Source organism: Podarcis bocagei, assembly GCF_964188305.1.
Source record: "Podarcis bocagei genome assembly, chromosome: 17".
Classification (NCBI taxonomy): Eukaryota; Metazoa; Chordata; class Lepidosauria; order Squamata; family Lacertidae; genus Podarcis; species Podarcis bocagei.
In genome coordinates this window covers 5,528,274-5,548,761 of record NC_138143.1, presented here as the reverse complement: position 1 = coordinate 5,548,761, position 20,488 = coordinate 5,528,274, and the positions used below count along the sequence as shown (strand labels likewise).

Below are 20,488 nucleotides of genomic sequence, written 5' to 3'. Positions count from 1 at the left end.
AAGAGTGCACCCAATTATTCTCTCTGCAGTCTTTACAACCCTCAGAATGTACCCTAACATGGTAACAGTACTTGCCAGAAACTCAGGCTTGGCATACAATTCTGTGATTACTAGAACAGTCTGAAATGGGGACATTTTAAAGCCTCTCCTTAGAAATGGGAGGCAAGAAGTATACCCCCGGTCATACCACTTCCAGGCTAACCAGAAAGCTGAAATTTAATATACACGAAGCCCCCATGTCATACCTACTACCCAGAGCCTGAAAATGGACCACGTCTGTAATGGTTCTAGGGGTTGCTCGTGTGTAAGCCGGTGCAAACACCTGGCTGGGTTGCCTAAGTGAACCTTTTCTGTCCAGACAGCCACTCACCCGTGGCTGTCTCAATCGCTGGCAGAATCCGTGAGTGGGCGTTTCTTAAACTTCTTCCAGCAAAGAAGCTCTTTGACGCCTAGTCTCCTCCTACTCTCTCTGCGCGAAAGCCTTCTGCGCAAGGAGGGCGTAGGCAACGGAGGACTCCTACTCTCCCCGCTGGTCCCAGGCAAGGAGTCATGGCACCGCCTCGCCGCTTCCCCCATCTGCCCCCCTTCTCCACTGGTGCTACGCTGATTCTCTTCCCCAGAAGATGGGCTGCCTCTCCCAATCCCGGGACGCTCTCTGGAATCCCTCTGGATTTTGCTCTCTCCCTCCGGCACTGATGGCAGTTCCCTGACAACGTCTTTGTATCCAACACTCAAAACACAGCACAATAATTTTCTCTCATAAGGGAGACCAGCCATTGCAGCACCAAGCAAGCCAAGCCCAATATCTCACAAAAGTGTGTGTGTGTAAATCCTGTTCAGGCATGGATTTGTGGGGAGGGGCCAGAAATCATTGGTCTATGCCTGCAGAATGCAAGCTCCATTTACTAGCATTTGTATAAAACTTCAAAGCTGCTCAAGATAACTTCAAACTGATAGTATTTGGGAAGTCATCGTGGGCTTCCAGGCAGGTAGCACTTGGAGTCAGGCCCATTGTAGTCGCCTGCTCCTGGATGAAAAGCAACAGCACTGTTCTCTTTCTATCCCACAGCAAGCAGCACCAATGTTTCAGTGACTCCCTTGGTTTCTGCAGGAAGAGATAACTATTAGCAATGACAACTGAAGGGATTCCGAGAAATGCTGGGCTGGCTCAGCCCCTTGGGAAAGGGGGTTGAGGGCGGTGGTACCAGGGGAGGTTTGCTTCCAAGGTTTGCCCGACTCCTCTGAAAATAGACTTTCCTTTGCAGACTTCTTAGAAGAACCGGACGGTGATTCAGGTACATCCCTGCAGGATGGGTGCATAAGGGCAGCAGGGCTGCTAACTAGTGGGTCCAGCGAGGTCTTCTGTTGGACAGGAACGGAATCCGAAAAGCCACTCAAGTCTGGGTTCAGCCAGGCTTTGCCCATGGCCTGTAGCTGCCTTTGTTCTGTCCTGGCTCAACCACCACCTGCCAAGATTTCATTCTGAATCCACCCTTCCCCACCTGCCATCTTTTGCCCTCTTTGCCCCGCCTTGGCCCGAGGTGGTGGGGAGGTGAGCATTTTCAAAATAAACAGCTCGATCCTGGCTGTCTGATCCTTTTCAACGTCTGCGCTGCAGCAGCCCATAGATGGGCCAAGACAGCTGATCCAAATCCATTTGGGTTAGCTGCTAGGCAAAGAGGCAGAGCCTGTACCTTGGCCCCAAAACCAGATGTGTGGTGATACTGGCTGCCCAGATACGCTGAGAGCGCTGCTTGATGACCAGTGGGTCTAATGCTGCTCCTTCCATCTCTCTTTCCAGGCTCCTTGGTAGGTTCATCTGACCCTGGCTTCTTCACCTTCTCCTCCTGGGGTAAGGCCATCTTATTCCCAGGCATGCAGATTCCCCTGCCTCCCTCATTTTTACATTTAGCATCTTACACCCTTGTTTGTCTTTCCTTGCAGTGGATGGAGACCCTCACTTTGTAGTAAGGTTGCCACATTCACTGGGGAACCTGTGCTTTACTCTGGATGGATGCTCAGGTGATGTCCTGCGCTTGGTGAGCGACCCTTCAACAGGTAAGGGCTGCAGTGCCTTCTGATCAACATGGGGTGGACTTGTTCAGAACCAACCCAGAGGGTTCCAAGAACAGAAGGGTAGGTATAGCCAACCTCTTGTTTTCAATGATTTTGGCATTTCAAGCCAGGCACATGTGCCTGCAAGCATATGCAGCGTGTCTACCCACCCGTCTCCATCCAACCTGGACAACTTTTAAAGAACCTGACAGTGCCTCTGAGGATGTGCAGATAATTTATCAAGAGAATCAACATCTGTTAAAAATGGATCTAGGACTCTGTGCCTTTGTACACTACAAAGTGCTTTTCGCCTCTTATGGGAAGCAAGTACAAACAAAAAATGGCAGGAACTGGGCAGGAAGAGAGAATTTTAGCTAGTTGACAAATCCTGGGAGTAAGGAGGTATGTTCCTGTTTAGATGCATTGAAAACAGTTAAAGCAACAGGCATGGCTTACCCCAAAGAATTCTGGGAACTGTAGTTGTTAACAGTGCTGAGACCTTTCACACTTACAGTTCCCAGCCCCCTTAACAAGCTACAGTTCCTAGGATTATTGGGGAGACAGTAGGACTGTTAAGAGCATTATAAGAATGCTTCCGGTGTGGGATGGCTGTGACCAGAAATACGTTTTGGTTTAGTGGGCTGGTTTAGACTTGCAGGCATGGGAACCCTGTGGCCCTCCAGTTGTTGGACTCCAACTCCTACTGGCACCAGCCAGTCTCACCAGTAGCCAGGGATGATGGGGCTTATACTGGAGGCCCACAGCTTCCCCAGCTCTGGATTAGAGCTGTTGCAAACCAGAACACCTGGGTTCAGTGCCTTCTCCCTCTAGGTGGGAAGTGGGGAAACGGAAAGACTGTTCTTTCATTACAGAGTGCTGCCTTCCTTTGCCCCCCAGGGTTGTCTGTCAACGGGCACCTAATGGGGGCCCCTTTCAGGCCAGGCCACGAGGAGCGTCCCCGCACCTACTTTGATGCCATAACCATAGCAGTGGAACACCCTCGAGTTGGCTATGTGATCAACATAACACGGAAGGGCGTCACGCTCCATGGTGAAGGTGAGCTGGTGTTGCCCTTTGCCCAGCGGGCTGTAATCCACAAGCCCCAGCTGGCAATTTCTGTGTGGCCTGAAGCCAACGTCACCGTATGGATTGGTCACGAAGTGGAGTTCCTGGTTCTTCTGCATCGCTACAGTCACCCCACGGCCCTGCAGCGGGATCATCTCGGCTTCTATGTGGTGAACAGCAAGGGGCTGTCTGCTTCAGCAGGTGGCTTGCTAGGTGAGCAACTCCTCTTACAAACGCAGCTTTTAGGCTGCTAACTAACACCATCCCTCTTCCACAAGCAGTTTGATGCAGGTTGCATCTGTGGCAGGGACCAGAGAGTGCTAGGGTTGTACTGCCCTAGTCCAGACTGCAATGCAATTATTTAGGAGTGCCCTTACTCTACCTGCCTATTTGTAAAAACAGTTGAGTGGAATAGGCAATTTTCATAGAGAAAAACAGCAGGGGAGGGGTTAATGCCCCCTTCCTCTGTGCTATGGTCCCACTCTGGGCCTCTCCCATACACAACCTGCCACAGTTACTGCAAGTTATAAAAAAAAGAGAGAAGCAAGATCCCAATCATAGGATTCAAAGATGCTTTTACAGTCGCATATAACTTGATCCTGAGTAACTAGAATGCAAGCTCTTTAAATATAGTACCTTTTTGCAATTTTAACTTCAATATACCCAAAGCAAACTCTCTAATCTTGCTGGGAGTTTTATCCATCTTTTGAAATCTCCTCTCCCTCCTTTCCAATATGATCCCCCAGGGATCACAGTAGCACCTGATGAGGAACCTGCTGCCCTCCAGCCACCGCTGGATCCTGGATTCCACCTTCCAGCTTCCCTGACCAGTGGTCATACTGGCTGAGGCTGAGAGGAGCACCAGGCTCCCCCACCCCAAATGTGTTGCCCACTCCACCTTCACTTAGACCAGCAGCCCCTGTCACTTCAGTGTCTACCCTTCAGAAAACCCCAGATTTTTAGGACAGAAGGTATTCCTAAGCAGCAAGTAAAGCTGCAGATGTGTGGGGAACTTTTGTCCCTCCAGCTGTTGCTGAACTTCATCTCCCATCATGGTCAACCATACTTGCTGGGGCTGCTGGGAGGTATAGTTCAGTGACAGGAGCTGGGGGGCCAAAGGTTCCCCCCACTTGCTGTAGAAAACGAGATCTGTGCTAGACATGAGTGTGGTAGGGCTAGTTTGACTGGATGCTTCATCAGTCTAATTCCCCACCTGCCTTTTCCTGACCACACACATCATGTGCTCCTGTTTTGCCCATTTGCTCTTCCACAGGCCAGTTTCAGAGGGACACCATCAGGCTCTCCCCAGCCCCCACCGAAGGGGAGCGAGCAGCATGGATGTGGAGGGGCTCTAACAAAGCCCTAGTCACCGAGGTCACCAAAATACTGAAGGATTCATCCTGGAGGGCACATGAGGCACCATGCTGGCTGCTGAAACGCAAGGATGTGGAGGGGCTGTTGGGGGCTCCTTACAGCTCCTACGTAACCTCCAACCTGCTGGAATTGTGAGCCAGCCATCTTTCACTCAACTGGGGTAGCAAGCGACAAAAGTCCAGGACTTTCCCAATTCCCAACCTCGCCCCCCCCCCCCAATCCTTACACGACAGGGATGGTGTGGAACAGGAGAGCCTGTTGTCTCCCTCCCAGGACCTTTGCAGTAGATTCTGGGGGGTGGAGGCAGGATAGTTTTGTTTTGTTTTGTTTTAAATGTCTCTCACAGTGCAGACATGTTTAAAATTATGCCCTCATTACACTGTTTTATTAACTTCATATAGAAAAGGACAGTGGATTTATCACCAAGGTGTCTCCTCATCAGTTTGTGCAGGGAATCCTGAATGGGTAACTCATTCCACAGGAAAGGCTGATTTCAACATCATCATCCTTGATGCTGGGAGTATATTCACTTTTTCTCTCCCCCTCCCCTGGCAAACTTTCCAGCAGATATTTGGCCCTCCAAAACCCCAAATTGTTAAAAAACAGCAACACAGTCAAAGGTAGATTTAGCGGCAGACTGAAGCCTGCCCTACTTGGCCTATGAAGAATAAGGGCTGCCTGTCCCTTTTGCAATAGTTGCCTATTCCAGTAAATGCACCGTGGCCTCTGCTCTTTTCAACACTAGCACACTGTTGGAATAGATCTGCAGGAGAGCCACTTACCAGTGGTGGGTTCAGAAACCTCGATGGTTTCATTGGTGCAAAGTGGAGACAAACCAGCTAGCAGCTATGCAGAATTCTGCTTTGTGCTTAATGCGGTTATTTAAAAGTCCTGCAAAGAACCATCCCTTTTCTTTGGAGCATTTTGGCCAGAAGTGTGGCACCATTAAGTCTTGAGAACTGATCTGTGAAAAGGAGAGTTCAGTTCCAGGATGAAGACGAGGAGCCAAATCTGGGAATAACCCATGCAAGATGCAAACCTCTTTTCTAACCGACAGCAATCCATTCAGAGCCGCAGAACAGCAGAGAAGAGCAACCCATTCAGGACACCCTTCTCAGACCTCACCTGGAGTACTGTGTCCAGTTCTGGGCACCACAGTTCAAGAAGGACACTGACAAACTGGAACGTGTCCAGAGGAGGGCAACCAAAATGGTCAAAGGCCTGGAAACGATGCCTTATGAGGAAAGACTAAGGGAGCTGGGCATGTTTAGCCTGGAGAAGAGGAGGTTAAGGGGTGATATGATAGCCATGTTCAAATATATCAAAGGATGTCACATAGAGGAGGGAGAAAGGTTGTTTTCTGCTGCTCCAGAGAAGCGGACACGGAGCAATGGATCCAAACTACAAGAAAGAAGATTCCACCTAAACATTAGGAAGAACTTCCTGACAGTAAGAGCTGTTCGACAGTGGAACTTGCTGCCAAGGAGTGTGGTGGAGTCTCCTTCTTTGGAGATCTTTAAGCAGAGGCTTGACAACCATATGTCAGGAGTGCTCTGATGGTGTTTCCTGCTTGGCAGGGGGTTGGACTCGATGGCCCTTGTGGTCTCTTCCAACTCTATGATTCTATGATCCTCTGCTGATGGAGAATGGGTATCAGGTTGTTCAATAGTTAACAGGAAAGGGGGTGCTGTTTTAAGGTGGCCCTTCTCACCCCTGTACCTTGGAAGCTACAAGTCAGGGAGCCCCAGTAGGCGGTGCCGATTTATTCTGCATTTTAATCCCTTAAATGACATGTCAATCCCTCCGCTAGCTATGATGAGCCCCACTTCTGTACCAACTTTCCCTTTGCACTAAAGGGCCAAACCAAAAGCAAACAAGGCTGCGGTGGGGGCAGTAGGGCAGCAGAACCAAGAAAATGGATGTGAGGGATTTAAAGTGCATCAGCCTGGTCTCTGCACAGGAATGGCTAGAAGGCCTCTTCCATTCTCGCCCCCATAACATTTCTGATTAGACCCCAACAATGTGATAGCACAGACAACAGCAAACAGGCAAACCCCCCCCCCCATCACTCTAGGAGCCCAATGTCTCCCAGTGATGCTGTTACATTACATACATTCATTTTTATTTATTGGCTTTATGTTCAGTAAGGCTGCCCCTGAATATTGCAGCCAAGAGCCTCTTTCCCAGAAGCCTGAGACCAGCTCTGGCAAGACAACATTCTCTTTTCATGTGTTAAATTGTATTTTACAATTCATACAATAAAACGTAAATGACTGTTGAGGGATAGCTGAATGGTACCCAGAGTCTGGACTACTGCCTGGCAGGAAGTAAGACTGCACCTGTAGCAAGCCACTTGCAAAGGTCTATGTTACTCGCTGCATACCCCTCAAAAATACAACATCAAATGCAAAAGGATCAGCCTGCTGTTTCTATGCAAAAGGGACAAGAGGCAAACGAGTATTGTGTGCCCCTGACACAGATAATGTTATTCACCACCTGCCCTGTTATAACCTACTTAAGCAGAAATAGGATTTTAGCTGCTGCTTTCATGAATTTCAAATATGGCTGAACTGAATATATGGCTGGTTTGATTTCAGGCGGAAGCTAGTGATATTGGTGGGACAGAAAACTCCTAGATTGTGAGGGAATTCAGCTGCTAAAAATATTGTTTAATGGGATGGTTTTGCATGCTGCTACTTCGTGAACCCATCACATACTGAACAGGACAGCATCACTAGACTAGGCTTGATGTCATAGCGCCACTGGCCACAATATGACCGGGCTGCTTGATAATGCAACTCGGGGCACTTGCAAAATGTCTTTCTTCTTCTTCCAAGATATGTAAAAAAAGAACTGCCGAAAAGGGAGATATTTTGAAGACACTGTTGAAAATGTTCACAAAAGAAATGGGGAGCAATTTCACATTAGCCCCAATATTAAAGCCACCCAGCTGAAAATAATGTGCACAGGTGCCCTTCAAAACTGACATGCCACCTATGCTTTGGAAGTGGTATCTCAACCTGAGTACTGTGTGAGATGCTGCCCTAAGTTTACACTGAAAGCCCAACTTCTTCAGAGCAAAGACTTTGTTGGAGAGAGGGGAGCTCCCAGCAACCCACATGAAGGCTTTCGTTCCTGGAAAAAAAATCAGAAAAATGTGCCCCATATACGAGCCATGCTAAACCATCAAAGGTTTTATTCTAACCTTGAATATATATAAAAAAAAGTTTCAGCCTCGTTTGATTTTTTTTTTAAAACACACATTTCTAGAGAGATGCCTAAAAAATAGAATTCAAACATTTACACAAAGCCTGCTGGAGTCTGGCATAAAAATATGGTACACAGCCATATAAACTGAGCCGTGCAGCTGGGTACAAATGTCTTTTTAAAGTCCTTGCTTAGGGGGCATGGTGCCCTCCCTGCCGCTGTAGGGGTCGGAAGTGGGGGGAGTGGAAGGGAGACTGCTTCATGCTAAGAATGTAAAAACAGACCCAGAAAAGTGGGGTGTGGAAGGGGAAATCAACAATAGAAGAGATTTGCAGTAGGAAGAACTGTGAAGCCTTACTGGAGACCCCCGTGTCATAAAGGAAAACCTACCAGATCCATTACAGGGGAGATACTCTGAGCTGCCCCCACCAGAGGAACCCCATTGGGTGTAGCTGGCGCTGGCCTGTATCACTTCTGACAAGTGGGGGAAGGGTTTGTGTGCTAGATTAAAAACAAAGCAGCAACAAGAGTAAAACAACAGAACTCCCTTCACATGGATAACTGGGCAAGTCAGGGGAAGACACTAGTTTAGCCTTCCCCCAAAATGCTAATCTTGAATGTGCAGGGAGCTTATGATCTGGAAGGACATGAAAAACAACAACACCTGACTCCCACTCACACAATGAAGGTGACTTCACCAATGGCAGGTTTTGTGTGCATAAGCCATGATGGCGACTCTCTCGCTGCAGCTGGCTGGGTTTTTGGGAAATCCAATTATATCCAGCCTGCCTTCTCCTCAAACCAAAGTTCTTGAGAAGCAGCGCAGGAAAAAATACCTTTGCATTTCCCCAGGGAGCTGTCCCTGTCCTGCTTTCTTGGGAGTTTGCCGAACTGGCGGGTGATGCTCTGAAGCACAAAATGCCCCCCCCCCGATGTGTCTGAAAGGGGGTCAGACTTCTAGAAGACTGGGAAAGGAGAAGGGTTATCTGCTTTAACTGCAATAAGCAGTTGCTTCCCTCTTTTTTTGGAGCGGGGGGAAGGAAGGAAGACTGTTAAAAAAAAGAAAATTAAAAGCACTGTGTGCCAGGATCTGTGTACAGCAACGAAAATGCAAAAGGTCGCTGGGAAGAAATGTCTAACCAATATCCTTGTGTGCAATATGGCAGTGGGAGGGGGAGAATTCTACAGAGGTATAAGCCCCAAAATAGACAGAAAAGGAAGTGCAGCGGGTCGAGGTAGGGATGGAGAGTCCCTGGGCGTGATGAAGCCCCTCTGCGCCTCTGGCGGTGTCTGCCTCTTCAGGGGAAGGAAGCGTGGTTCAGCTCAAGATCAGAGCGGCTGCCAATCTAGCCCAATGCTTCCAGTGGCAGGAGCAGCTCAGTCTTGGCCCTGATCCACATGAGGGAGAGGTAGCACGGGGGGCTCATCCACACCCCATTGTCCCGGCAGCTCTCCTGAGGACACGAAGGCAGTGTCTCTGGGCCTCATCCGTGCCTCACTCATCCGCTGGTGCCCAAGGGGCGTGAGGTCTTGGAGCCAGTGCGAGGGTGGCACTCAGAGCAGCAGCTTGCCGTTACGGTGGATCTTCAGGATGCGTCCCAGCCGCTGCTTGGCTGTCGCTAAGCCCTTCTTGGGGCGTTTCCCTGAGAGGGGGGGAAATGGTTGAGTCAGGGATGAGGACAGCCAGAGGTCAACTTATCCAAACAAGATACACAACTTCTGCCTACTCTCCCGGTATGCCCCACGGAGGACCTTAAGGTCCATAAATAGCAACACCCTAGGTGTCCCGGGCCCTAAGGAAGTTAGATTAGCCTCAACCAGAGCCAGGGCCTTTTCAACACTGGCTCTGGCCTGGTGGAACGCTCTGCCTCATGAGACCAGGGCCCTGCGGGATCTGATTTCTTTCCGCAGGGCCTGTAAGACAGAGTTGTTCTGCCTGGCCTTCGGCTTGGAATCAATTTATTTCCCTCCCCCTCTTTGCTTTTTCCTTTCTCCTCCTGTGATGGAACTCCTATTTGGGGACTTCCCTGGCTTTTTTCTGGCCCATGTAGGACCAGTCTGGAAAGTTAGCCTTGGTGAAGTCTTGATGTTTTCATCCCCAAAAAGTTTTTGATTTGAGTTTCCATTGAAATGAGGCTGTATTTTGATGTTTTAATGTTGTATTTTAATCTTGTTTTTAAGTTGTATTTCAACCAATTTGTTTTTATATCAGGTGTTAGCTGCCCTGAGCCCGGTCTTGGCTGGGGAGGGCGGGGTATAAATAAAAATTATTATTATTATTATTATTATTATTATTATTATTATTATTATTATTATTATTGAAGTCCCAGGGTGGCATGGCCCAAGAACCAGCCCAAGACACCTTGATGCCAGAGAAGGAAAAATCTTTCCCACTTGCTGATCGACACAGAAAGCAATCCAGTGGGATGGTGTTCAGGCAAGGACTGCTCTGGACTAAATGACTTTGGATTCCTAGAACACCCCCAGATCCTCCTCTAATCTGCGCCAACAGCACCAGCCTCCCAAAGTCCACACACTCCCGCTTACCTTGCGCTGCCTGAGGACCTGAGGAGCCAGCCGAGGGGCGCCGCTGGGACAAGAAGACGCCAGGTGCCATGGGCGTGGAGCTGCGGTTCACCTGGGCCATGCCAAAGACGTTGGGCCGGGCGGTGTACTCGTGGTCCACCAGGCTGCCAGCAAACTGCTCCTGCTTGGGTTCTGGGGTGGGAGGAGTGGGTGCCAGAGCCGCCGCTCCAGGGTCCGGATCCTGCTGTGGCAGAGGCAGGTCTGGTTCCACTTCAGCTTCCAATGGTTCTGGGTCTGGTTCTGGTTCCGGCTCTGGCTCTGGTTCCGGGCTGGGTGGCTTGGGGGAGGGCAGCTTCTTTTTCACGAGTTTCCGTCGCTGCAACTTCTGGTGTTCCTTAAGACAGAGAGAGAGAAAGCAACAAAGGAATTCCTTATTTAGAGCTCTAGTTGTGATCATGGCCAGCCTTTCTTTTATATATATATAAATTTTTATTAGTTTTTTAACATACCATTTTCAACAATAATTAAACATACTTTTACATCTTATTCAATTTTTTTGACTTCCATCAGTCCTGTCTGAAAATTTTCCAGTCTAATTTCTTAGTATGCATTTCTTATTTTCCCTATTACATTTCAAACTCATAACCAATATCTCATCTTTTTCTACTTTGTAACACTTCATATATTTCTCCTTACAAAACTTCTTGTAGTCCTACTAGCATAATTTGTTGATTACAATTGCTCTTCAGATAATTCATATACTTCTTCCAATCTTCTGTAAATCTCTGGATCATGGCCAGCCTTTTGCAGGGCGCAGGAGGTTGCCACCGGATGATGCCATCCTGATGTTGCTGGACTACAATGCCCATCATCCCTGACCACTGGCTAAGCTGGCTGGGGCTGATGGGACATATGTTGGCTTCTCCCTGGGATGGGAGCTCCAGGGCAGAGAATTCATAGCCCATCCCTGCTTTGGGTCACTAAAGTTATCTGTTAGCAGTGGCTGGGGATAATTCAAAAAATGAATTATTTTAAAGGGTTACACAAAAGTTATTTCTTTGGCCACAAACCCCACGAAGAATACTGAAATCTCTGTGAAATCTAATCCAAACACAAAGTAGTTGAATAGGTGTAGGTCATGCAGATTTATTAGTCGCAATGTTGCTTTAAGAACCACTGACGAAAAGGCAATTAATGAATAAGCACACTGATCCCCTAACGATGAAGGTCAGAAATATTCTACCAAACTCCAGCCCTACCCTGCCTGAAACATCCTGAGGCCTCTGAGTTCGTGAAGCAAAAGCCTCTCCGACGTCTTCAAAGACATCCCAGCATCGCTGTCCCTTCTTCCCACCTCCAAAGCAAGTCTTGCCACTTACCTGCTGAGCCAGTTTAGCTGCCGCAGCCGCCAAGCCTGTCTCGACAGATGCCACTCTGGTGCCCTCACGCACGGGGCGGTCTTGCTTGGGCAGTGTTGGGGTGACCCGGGCTGCAAGGAGGAAAAGAAATGTTGTTTGTGTTCCTGATGGTATTCTGGACCTTGGGCTTAAAGGAAGAACAACACCCTCATCCTGTGCCTACTAAGAGAGATTTCAAAGGAGGAAAGAAAATCACTGTTCCCGCTCCAAGTGGGAGCATGGAGAGGGACCCACAGGAATGGAAAATGCTAAACAGACACAAACAGCGATCAGCACAACTTGCGGTGTTGCCCCCAAAGCAAGAACGCCCCCTAGGAAATCACTGCAGGGCCAGAGATCTACCAGGAACACCCCGTGATTTACCCCTACTAGTAGATCACGGGGTGTTCCTGGTAGATCTCTGGCCCCACAGTGATCTCCTTCCTCCTTCCCAAAAAAAGCTGAACAACTCAACTTTGGCCTCCCCCAAAAAAGCTCAACAACTTTGGTCCATTTAACAACAATGGGTAGATCACTGTGAGTTTTTTTATACTGTGAGTAGATCACAGTCTATTGGGAGTTGGACGTCCCTGCCTAGGCCTTCTAGGAGATACAGCTTTCAATCCAGGAGGAGCCACACCCAGGAATGGCAGGCATATGCACATATGAGCAAAGGAAAGAGAAGGGAACAGCACACACTGTGAGTGGAGGGTGCATTTCAGAGCCATGAAGTACAGTCCTCTCAACACTGCTTAAGAGGCTGTTTCTTTAAAAAACCCAAAACCTTTCTTTCTAAAAGAAAACGCCCTTCTTCCCTTCCATACAGCAAAGGGAGTTTTTTGTTTTCTGTTTTCACCAAAACAGTCTCCCCAAACCAAATTGCTTCAGGTAAGTTAAATAATCCTGAGAGGCCAGTCTCTTTTGCACTCCATGATGCTGCAGAATTGCAGAACGGGCTGCATTACACAGCGCAGATTTTTGTTGAAGTGCAGAGAACACAAAATCTAGACCTCGAGGGTTCCCATCCTTTGCACAAAGAAAAGCTGGATTCTGCAACTTGCAAAGCATACATAGCAAGCAAACGGCACACCTGCAACAAACCTGCACAATTTTTTGGGCTAGTGATGTTCATGGGGAAGGCCAAGGCCCAATGTGGGAGACAGAAGGCCCGTCCCCAAATGCAAAAAACTTATTCATCAAATCCTCTCATCTCCACAGGCATTTCAGCCACCCACTTTCAAACATATCTCTGGCTCCACCAAGAAGCTTGTTTACAACAGCATTATGAAGCAAATAAACTCAGGAGATTGCATTTGGTGCTCTTCCTGCCTCTGTGCAGCATCACATTCATGCACCCGTCCCAGTGACAGGAGATGGGTTCTTACCCTTGGGGCTCCAAGGTGCATCGTCTGTGCATTTCTTCTTCTTTGGTAGAGACTTCAAGGCTGGGTCATCTTCGTCCGATTCCAAGGAAGGGTAAACTACGGAAAGAGGGAATCAGGCAGGACCGAGTTCTATACAGGCACTTCAGTTACAAAAAACTGGTAAGCAGCGTTTACCCCACATCTTCACACTCAGACCAAACAATATTTAAAAAACAAAATGCTGGAATTGCTGAGTGGCGTTAAACTGTGAGATTTAGCTACCAGCTAAATCTTCTACAGAAATTGTCTGAAATTCACAGAAACAGAGACCAGGAAGGACCCCTCCAATCCTGCTCTCCAGCTGCGCAAGGGTGGGCAAGGGCCAAACCAGAGAAAGGTGTCACAGTGGGGAATTTTGGTGCTGCAAGGCCAGTCTACTCTTGCTCTCTCTCACTCTCTCTGCCCCCCCCCCGCCCCATAGGGAGGAGGGGCACAGGGCATGCAGCCACTGAGCTCGGGCAGCTGAGCCCGGCCCCAATGATAGCTGCCAGCCTTGGGGTAGTAGTGGCACAAACAGGGAGACAGCAGCAGGCAGTGTTATCGCCCTTTGGCCCCTGCTCTGGGGGAAAGTGCTGCTTACCCAGACAAAGGCCAAATTACAGTGAACAGACCAAAGCCGCGTGACACTTCAGCAGTCACCTGGGAACCTTTTGGAACAATATAAGCCTCCTTTAGAGTATAAGGATCCAGCCTGGTTATGGGTCTGCAGATTGGCTGCTTCCTTTAAAGCAGGGCTGGTGAAACCCGGTGGCCCTCCAGATGTGGCTGGACTCCAACTCCCACCAGCCCCAGCCAGGAGGGCCAGTGCTCAGGGTGATGGGAGCTGTAGTCCTGAAATCCCTGGAGGGTCCCAGCCCTTGTCTGGACCTCATTCTCTCTCCCCCTTTCCCTGCCACTCTCTGCCTGCCCTGTTACTGCAGAGCAAAGCCCCTCTTCTCAGTCAGGGCATCCTTACTGTACTCAGCATCCTTGAAGCAGGCGCCCAGGCTCTCCTGCTCGTCCATGCTGGCCTCTTCCTCGCTGTCGGTGCTGTGATGGGCCGGGCGCTTGATGGGCCTCTTTCCTGAGCGCTGAGTGCCGGAGGCTCCCGCAGAGCCGCGTTCGTGCCCCGCTGTCAGCCAGGCTTGCAAGCTGGAGGCCCCTGGCGAGGACGAGGACGACTGGAGATTAGCCATGCACAGCATGCCCTGGATGGCTTCCTGAGTGCTGGGGGAGGCAGGTGCATCACTGCGGGGGGGGGGGGGACACACAAAAGAGGCACACGGCATCAGCCACAACCACCCACATCGCACTGCCGACCCACCCCCGACTTGGCAGCAAAGCTGAGCATCCACAAGCAGGGGCTCAAGCATAATCCATGTTTATTTAGACAAAAGAAGTAAAGGTGTGCCCCAAGACAAGCTGTAGAAATCCAGCAAACAGGCATCATTCCTTTTATTTTGAGAAATGTATTGTGCACTTTGTATGTACAGTGGACGCTTAGGTTGCGAACGTGATCCGTGCGGGATGCACGTTCGCAACCTGCGTCTGCGCATGCGCGGGTTGCGATTCAGCCCTTCTGCGCATGCGCAAAGCGCAATTTAGCACTTCTGCACATGCGCAACCGCCGAAACCCAGAAGTAACCCATTCCAGGTTTCGGTGGTCCGCAACCCGAAAAAACACAACCTGAAGCAGTTGTAACCCGAGGTATGACTGTATTTGCCAAATTTATTCTGGGTTTTTCTAGCTTTGGGGGGGGAGCAGCAGCTATGAATTTCTGCAGGGCCTCTGGACAGCTGGAAATCATATTCAGCTCCCGCCACCCCCGATTTGTGAGATGGGAGGCAGGAGGCATCACCCACACTCCCTCAAGCACCCCTTTGCCTCCATGAAGGGAGAGGACTGAAATTTCATTTTTTAAAAAAGAAAACCGTATTAAATTATTTTAAAGATGATTTATTTTTATTTTAAATTGCACTGTTTCAAAAAAAATTCAACCTTTTAGTGTGGCAGCACCTACACTTTGGAACTCCCTGCCTATGGACACCAGGCAGGTGCCTTCTCTGTATCCTTTTCAGCACCTGCTAAAAACATTTCTGTTTAGGAAAGCCCATCCAGATGTGTAGGTCTTGACATGTTTTAAGCTCTTTTACAGTTAATCTTAATTATTTTTGAATGCTCTTAATGGTTTTAAACTTTTTTATGGATAATCTTAGTATTTCTTGTAAACTGACTATACTAAAGCAGTCTAAGTATTTTGTTAAATAATTAAAAAATGTTGATGTTTGCTGCCCCGGGCTCCTTTGGAAGGAGGGACGGAATAAAAATGTATTACATGAATAAAATGAAATGAAATAAAAAGAGGAAATTTTCTTCTGGACCACTGACCAATGCTACACTCTGAGTTTCTTCGGACCCACAGAATACATACACAGCTCTTACTGGAGAAAGAGGGAGCTAGATGAAAGGGGACCCCAGTGCTAGAGGTGTTTGTTTGCATTTCTTAGTACAGAAAATACTGATCTGATGTGTAGAGATCTTTCCTATTCTAATTAATCCAAGAGGGTTCTGGAAGCTTCTCTGTGTGAAAGACACAAGCAGAAGGTTCATGATGTTTGTGTTATTCCTTCAGAGAAGCTGAGTACAGCTGGCTTAAACTGGTTCTAATTATCTCTTTCTGACAAGGTCATGCTGACTATAATAATAAGGCCAGAAGAGCCTGGCTCTCTCTCTCTCTTTCTCTTTTCCTTTCTGGACACAGTACGCTTAGTGTTAAGGTTCAGACTTATTATAAGTTACTGTAAGTTTAAGTTAAGTCTGCTGCAACTGGATTCCTTATGAACAGTGCCAACCCTGAACGTATTGGATTTGTGACCAAGATGCTCATTTGCCTTCAGTAGCAGCAAAGCTCTGCTGGATGAAACGCAATTGCCTCTGGTCTATTTTTGAGGGAATTTTATTCTGCTAACTATCAATACTGAGTAGAAATCCATGACAAGAGAGAGTGGGAGAAGGACATAAAAGGGGCTGCTGGGTGCAGGCCAAGGAGCCATCTACTCTGGCTTCCTGTTCCCACAGTGGCCAAGCAGATGCCCGTGGGAAACCAGCGAGCAGAACATGAGCAGAAGAGCCCCTCCCCCGGCCCCTTTGGTTTCCAGCAACTGGTATGCAGAAGCATTGGGCAGAGATAAGAGACCAGTCATTCTGGCTAGGAGCCATCGATGACCCTCTTCTGTTTCTCCTCCTCCTCCTCCTCCTCCTCCATGAATTTGTTTAATCCTCTTTTAAAGCCACCCAAGTTGGTGCCCATGACTGCCTTTGTGCTGCATGAAGAAGCCTGTTCTATGCTCTCCAGTAGAGGGAGAGCATGGCCATACTGGCATTGTGATCAGACACAGGGAAACCAATACAGTGGTACCTCGGGTTAAGAACTTAATTCGTTCTGGAGGTCCGTTCTTAACCTGAAACTGTTCTTAACCTGAAGCACCACTTTAGCTAATGGGGCCTCCTGCTGCCGCTGCGCTGCTGCTGCACGATTTCTGTTCTCATCCTGAAGCAAAGTTCTTAACCCGAGGTACTATTTCTGGGTTAGCGGAGTCTGTAACCTGAAGCGCCTATAACCCAAGGTACCACTGTACTGAGCAGGGAGGACCTAGGTGTGAAAGTGATGGGTGGGCAGGTTCCCAATCCTATACGCCTGGCCCCACACATGGCAGTTACAACATGAAACTGGAGGTTTGGGAGTGGTGCCCCTCTAGCTTTTCCTCCTCTGCCTCTGCCTCTCCTTGGTGACTGACTTCCTGCCTCCCACATTTGAGAGCAGCTCTTTCTCAGCCTGGCACCCTCCAGGTGCCTCCAACAAGAACTCCCATCAGCCTTTGCCAGCACAGCCATTTTGGCAAAGCGGAGGGGACAGGACACCCCAAGGAGCTGCTTGGGTGACACATGTACGCAAGACAACATCTCAGTTTTGAAGAGGGTAGACTGCGGAGAAGAAATGCACTCTCAAATGTGGGGCTCCCTTTTCAGTTCCTTCTAGGCAACCAGCCAGGGTCCTCGTGCCAGTATGTGGACGGTATGGCTGGGGAGGGAGGTGTGGCCAGGCAGAGAGCGGCCTGGAGGGTCCCCACCTAAAAGGAAGGGAGAAAGCACCTCTTTCTTTTGCCCTTATAAGAAGAGAGCCCCCTCCAACACTTCTGGACAAACCATCTGTTGCAGAGAAGGGAAGAGTGCCCTGAGAGTTCCCATGGGCAGGTCTGTCCAGAGGCTCCAAGAGCAGCAGCAGTACCTGAGGCCCATCAGCGGCTGCTTCTCACCTGAGCTCGTCATAGTCTGCACCGCCCACCTGCCGGCTGGCCTTGAGCAGGTCCAGGATCCCAGCGGCGCTGCTGCCGCCCTCCAGCTGGTCATCGCCAGAGGCGTCCTCCTCTTCTTCTGTGGTGTAGTCCTCCTGAGAATGGAACAAGTTTCAGAGAGCCTCAGTTGGCAATTCGCCTATTAAGTTTATATCCTGCTTCTCTGTGCACTGTGTCCAATAGCAGCAGAGGCAGAGCTCTCTTTCCCACCCTCCTTAAGAGGAACCTGAGCAGCCAGGCTGCAAGAGTGGAGGAAATAGTCACACAAGCACACAGGAACTGGTCTGCATCCCACAAAACCTAGTACAGTGGTACCTCGCAAGAACAATGCCTCGCAAGACAAAAAACTCGCTAGACGAAAGGGTTTTTTGTTTTTTGAGCTGCTTCGCAAGACGATTTTTGCTATGGGCTTGCTTCGCAAGACGGAAACGTCTTGCAAGTTTGTTTCCTTTTTCTTAACACCGTTAATACAGTTGCGACTTGACTTCGAGGAGCAACTCATAGAACGCGGTGTGGTAGCCTTTTTTGAGGTTTTTAAAGGCTTTGGTGATTTTTGAAGCTTTTCCAAAACTTTCCCGACACCGTGCTTCGCAAGACGAAAAAAATCGCAAGACGACAAAACTTGCGGAACGAATTAATTTCGTCTTGCGAGGCACCACTGTAAAGGGAGCAGTGGCTTGTTCCCCTGGAGGTTGAAGCCCAGTGTTTAGGGACAGAGAAGGAGCCTCAGGAGAACTCATGGTTCTTCTGCTGCTCGTCACTGTTGGAGGAGGAAAATGATTCAGAAAGTCAGGGTGACTGATAACTGGTCCAGAGCATCAGTCTTCAGAAAAGGGAAGTGGCCACGTTTCAGACTAAGCTTCTTCTCTCCACTTAGGAGGTACAAAAAGAAAGGTTATTAAAAACACACACTTTGCACACTTCCCCGCTGATCTAGTCATTCTTTTTACTTTAGGCAGCTTGGAACAATAACAAGGGCACATTTCAAAAAACAATAAAAGCACATTTTTAATGTTTGATGTCTTCCTGTGTTTTAATTTGTTGAAAGTTGCCCAGAGTGGCTGGGCTAACCCAGTTGGATGGGTGGCATAAACAAACAAACAAAACTAATTATAATAATGATTATAATAAAATGAAAACAAGAGCAAATGTGTGAATCTTGCTGTGGCCTGCCCCCTTCAACTCCAGAAAAACCCCTGAAATGGCCATCCTTACCTGAACTGCTAATGATTAAGAGGCATAAGAATGCCTTAAAATAAACAAACAAACTTACTGCTTACTTCACTGAAGTAAGGCCATGAGGAGGCCATGACCCTCCAGATGTCAGACTCAAATTTCCAGGGAGATTGTAACTTAAATGAAGCCTCATTTCTGCTATCAAGCTCCCGGCAGCACAACATTCCTGAAGTCCTGAGCCCAACTTACCTCAATGTCGAACTCTACTTCCCCTGGCTCTCGCACTCTGTTTGGGTCGGAGCAGGGCTTGGCTCGTGGCAACTTCCGGGGAAATTCTTGAAGCAAAAGACAGCAAATGTTCAATTAACAGTTGGACACAAAGGAGTAGGGATTGGGAGCTGTGACAGAAGCATACCAGCATCTGCAAGGGAAGGGGCTACTATGGCATAGACCCATCAGGTGATTGCAGTGCAACACCTGTGATCTGGGAGAGGGCAAGGACCAAGAAGGTACAGGAGCGGGCTGCCAGTTTGTCATTTAGCCAGGCAGAGACTTTGGAAATTCCACAATATTGCTGCTAATAATGCCTGAAGCAGGAGTTGAGCGGGAAGGGGGGGTGAGGTATAGCCTCTTTGGAAGATGAATATGACAAACAGGAGGGCAGAACTTGTTCAACAAGCCACTGAAGATGAGTGACAGGAAAAGTTCCTTGAAAGCAGGAAGCGGAGAAAGGCGAACTCTATAGAGTTATGCACATATACTGCAATTCCACAGAAGCACAAAAAGAATCAAGAATGTGAAATGCTCCCAATTCTTTAAACTTTAATGTGAATTTTGTTCCTTAAAAGCAAGCTCCTAGACCTTAGACTCATGCCTGCCAATAAATGCTTGTAACTGTGTACAAAAGTGCCTGTTAAATCTCAGAAGTTATCCCCGTATGCTTTTTGATGAGCGGTCAAGATGGACCTCTTGTTTTCCCTCCTCCTGCAATGCTCGCTTGCGCTGCTGCTTTGCTAAGCTGATCATTGTTGCTTTTGCAGATTTTTTATTTTAACTGTGATGTTTTTCTAACCCACCCGGGGCCATTTGGTGAAGGGCAGGCTATAGCACCAATAGAATTAAATGCGTGTTTTCCCAACCCGAGAGAGACGTGACAGGCAGAGAGACAGAAATGGGGGGGGGGGGGAGATGAGACATACTGGGCAGCCTCTTGTGCAGCACCAGGCTCCTCCTCTCCCTGCGCGGCGTCTCATCGATCTGCAGGTCCTCCTCAGAGTCCATATCGGGAGCTTCAGCATCAGATGGGCTGCGGGGAACTTGTGCCAGTGCCCCTTTATGGCTCCGGCTGCGTTCAGAGGCCTTGATTTTCCTGCTTGGAGAAAACATTACGACTGGTCAGGGACGTGCCTCTCGTGGCCCTGATCCAACAGCTGCTGTACACAGCTCGGTACTGTTTTGGGTGCCCCATACCATTTTCTCTGTACAAATATCTGTACATCACGAAAATCTGCCTTTACACTTGATTGTTGGCTCGGCCCTAATGGAGGAGCCATGTAGGAGGGGAAAGAACACTGGGTTGCATCCAATGTTAGCTGTGTCCATCATTATCAATGGTCTACCCTGAGTCAAATTTAGTTGGATACAACCCCAGTCTTATTTCCCACCCCAGTGGCACCACTCCTTGGGGGATGGGAAATGCTGATTTGGGAAAGAATCACATCGTTCCTGCCACCAAAAGCTGGAAGAGCTCTCTGGCCATTGAGCTCTCTGGGCAACCATGAGCCACTCACAGCCTCCACCTCACAGGGTAAAAATGGGGAAGGAGAAAAAGCGGGTCCACTACTCTAGGCAACTTGGAGGAAATAATGGGCTAGATTCGTCCCTATGGTTGGTACTGTAGTGAGGTGGGACCTGGTCCCAGGGAACTCC

The 20,488-nt window shown here is 48.7% G+C and overlaps 2 protein-coding genes across 5 annotated transcripts in view; one reads left to right on the top strand and one right to left on the bottom strand.

The window, feature by feature from the left end:
• ITIH6 (inter-alpha-trypsin inhibitor heavy chain family member 6) overlaps positions 1 to 6,772 on the top strand; it is a 33,227-nt gene extending 26,455 nt beyond the window's left edge. For 2 of the 3 annotated variants that reach the window (XM_081175675.1, XM_081175674.1), the window contains 5 exons: positions 1,266 to 1,295; positions 1,802 to 1,852; positions 1,945 to 2,058; positions 2,953 to 3,333; positions 4,394 to 6,772. In XM_081175675.1, the coding sequence (XP_081031801.1) occupies positions 1,266 to 1,295; positions 1,802 to 1,852; positions 1,945 to 2,058; positions 2,953 to 3,333; positions 4,394 to 4,629 (812 nt within the window). In that variant the 3' untranslated portion in view covers positions 4,630 to 6,772. Of the gene's footprint in view, positions 1 to 1,265; positions 1,296 to 1,801; positions 1,853 to 1,944; positions 2,059 to 2,952; positions 3,334 to 4,393 lie in introns of those variants that run through there. The other variant, XR_014003195.1, reaches the window with a different exon arrangement.
• Positions 6,773 to 7,661: 889 nt separating this feature from the next.
• PHF8 (PHD finger protein 8) overlaps positions 7,662 to 20,488 on the bottom strand; it is a 26,902-nt gene continuing 14,075 nt past the window's right edge. Inside the window, exons 14-21 of one of the 2 annotated variants that reach the window (XM_081175683.1) lie at positions 19,759 to 19,931; positions 18,809 to 18,894; positions 17,345 to 17,478; positions 14,004 to 14,275; positions 13,010 to 13,105; positions 11,607 to 11,716; positions 10,249 to 10,621; positions 7,662 to 9,344 (exon numbers count right to left, since the gene is read on the bottom strand). In XM_081175683.1, the coding sequence (XP_081031809.1) occupies positions 9,256 to 9,344; positions 10,249 to 10,621; positions 11,607 to 11,716; positions 13,010 to 13,105; positions 14,004 to 14,275; positions 17,345 to 17,478; positions 18,809 to 18,894; positions 19,759 to 19,931 (1,333 nt within the window). In that variant the 3' untranslated portion in view covers positions 7,662 to 9,255. The remainder of the gene's footprint in view (positions 9,345 to 10,248; positions 10,622 to 11,606; positions 11,717 to 13,009; positions 13,106 to 14,003; positions 14,276 to 17,344; positions 17,479 to 18,808; positions 18,895 to 19,758; positions 19,932 to 20,488) is intronic. The other variant, XM_081175684.1, reaches the window with a different exon arrangement.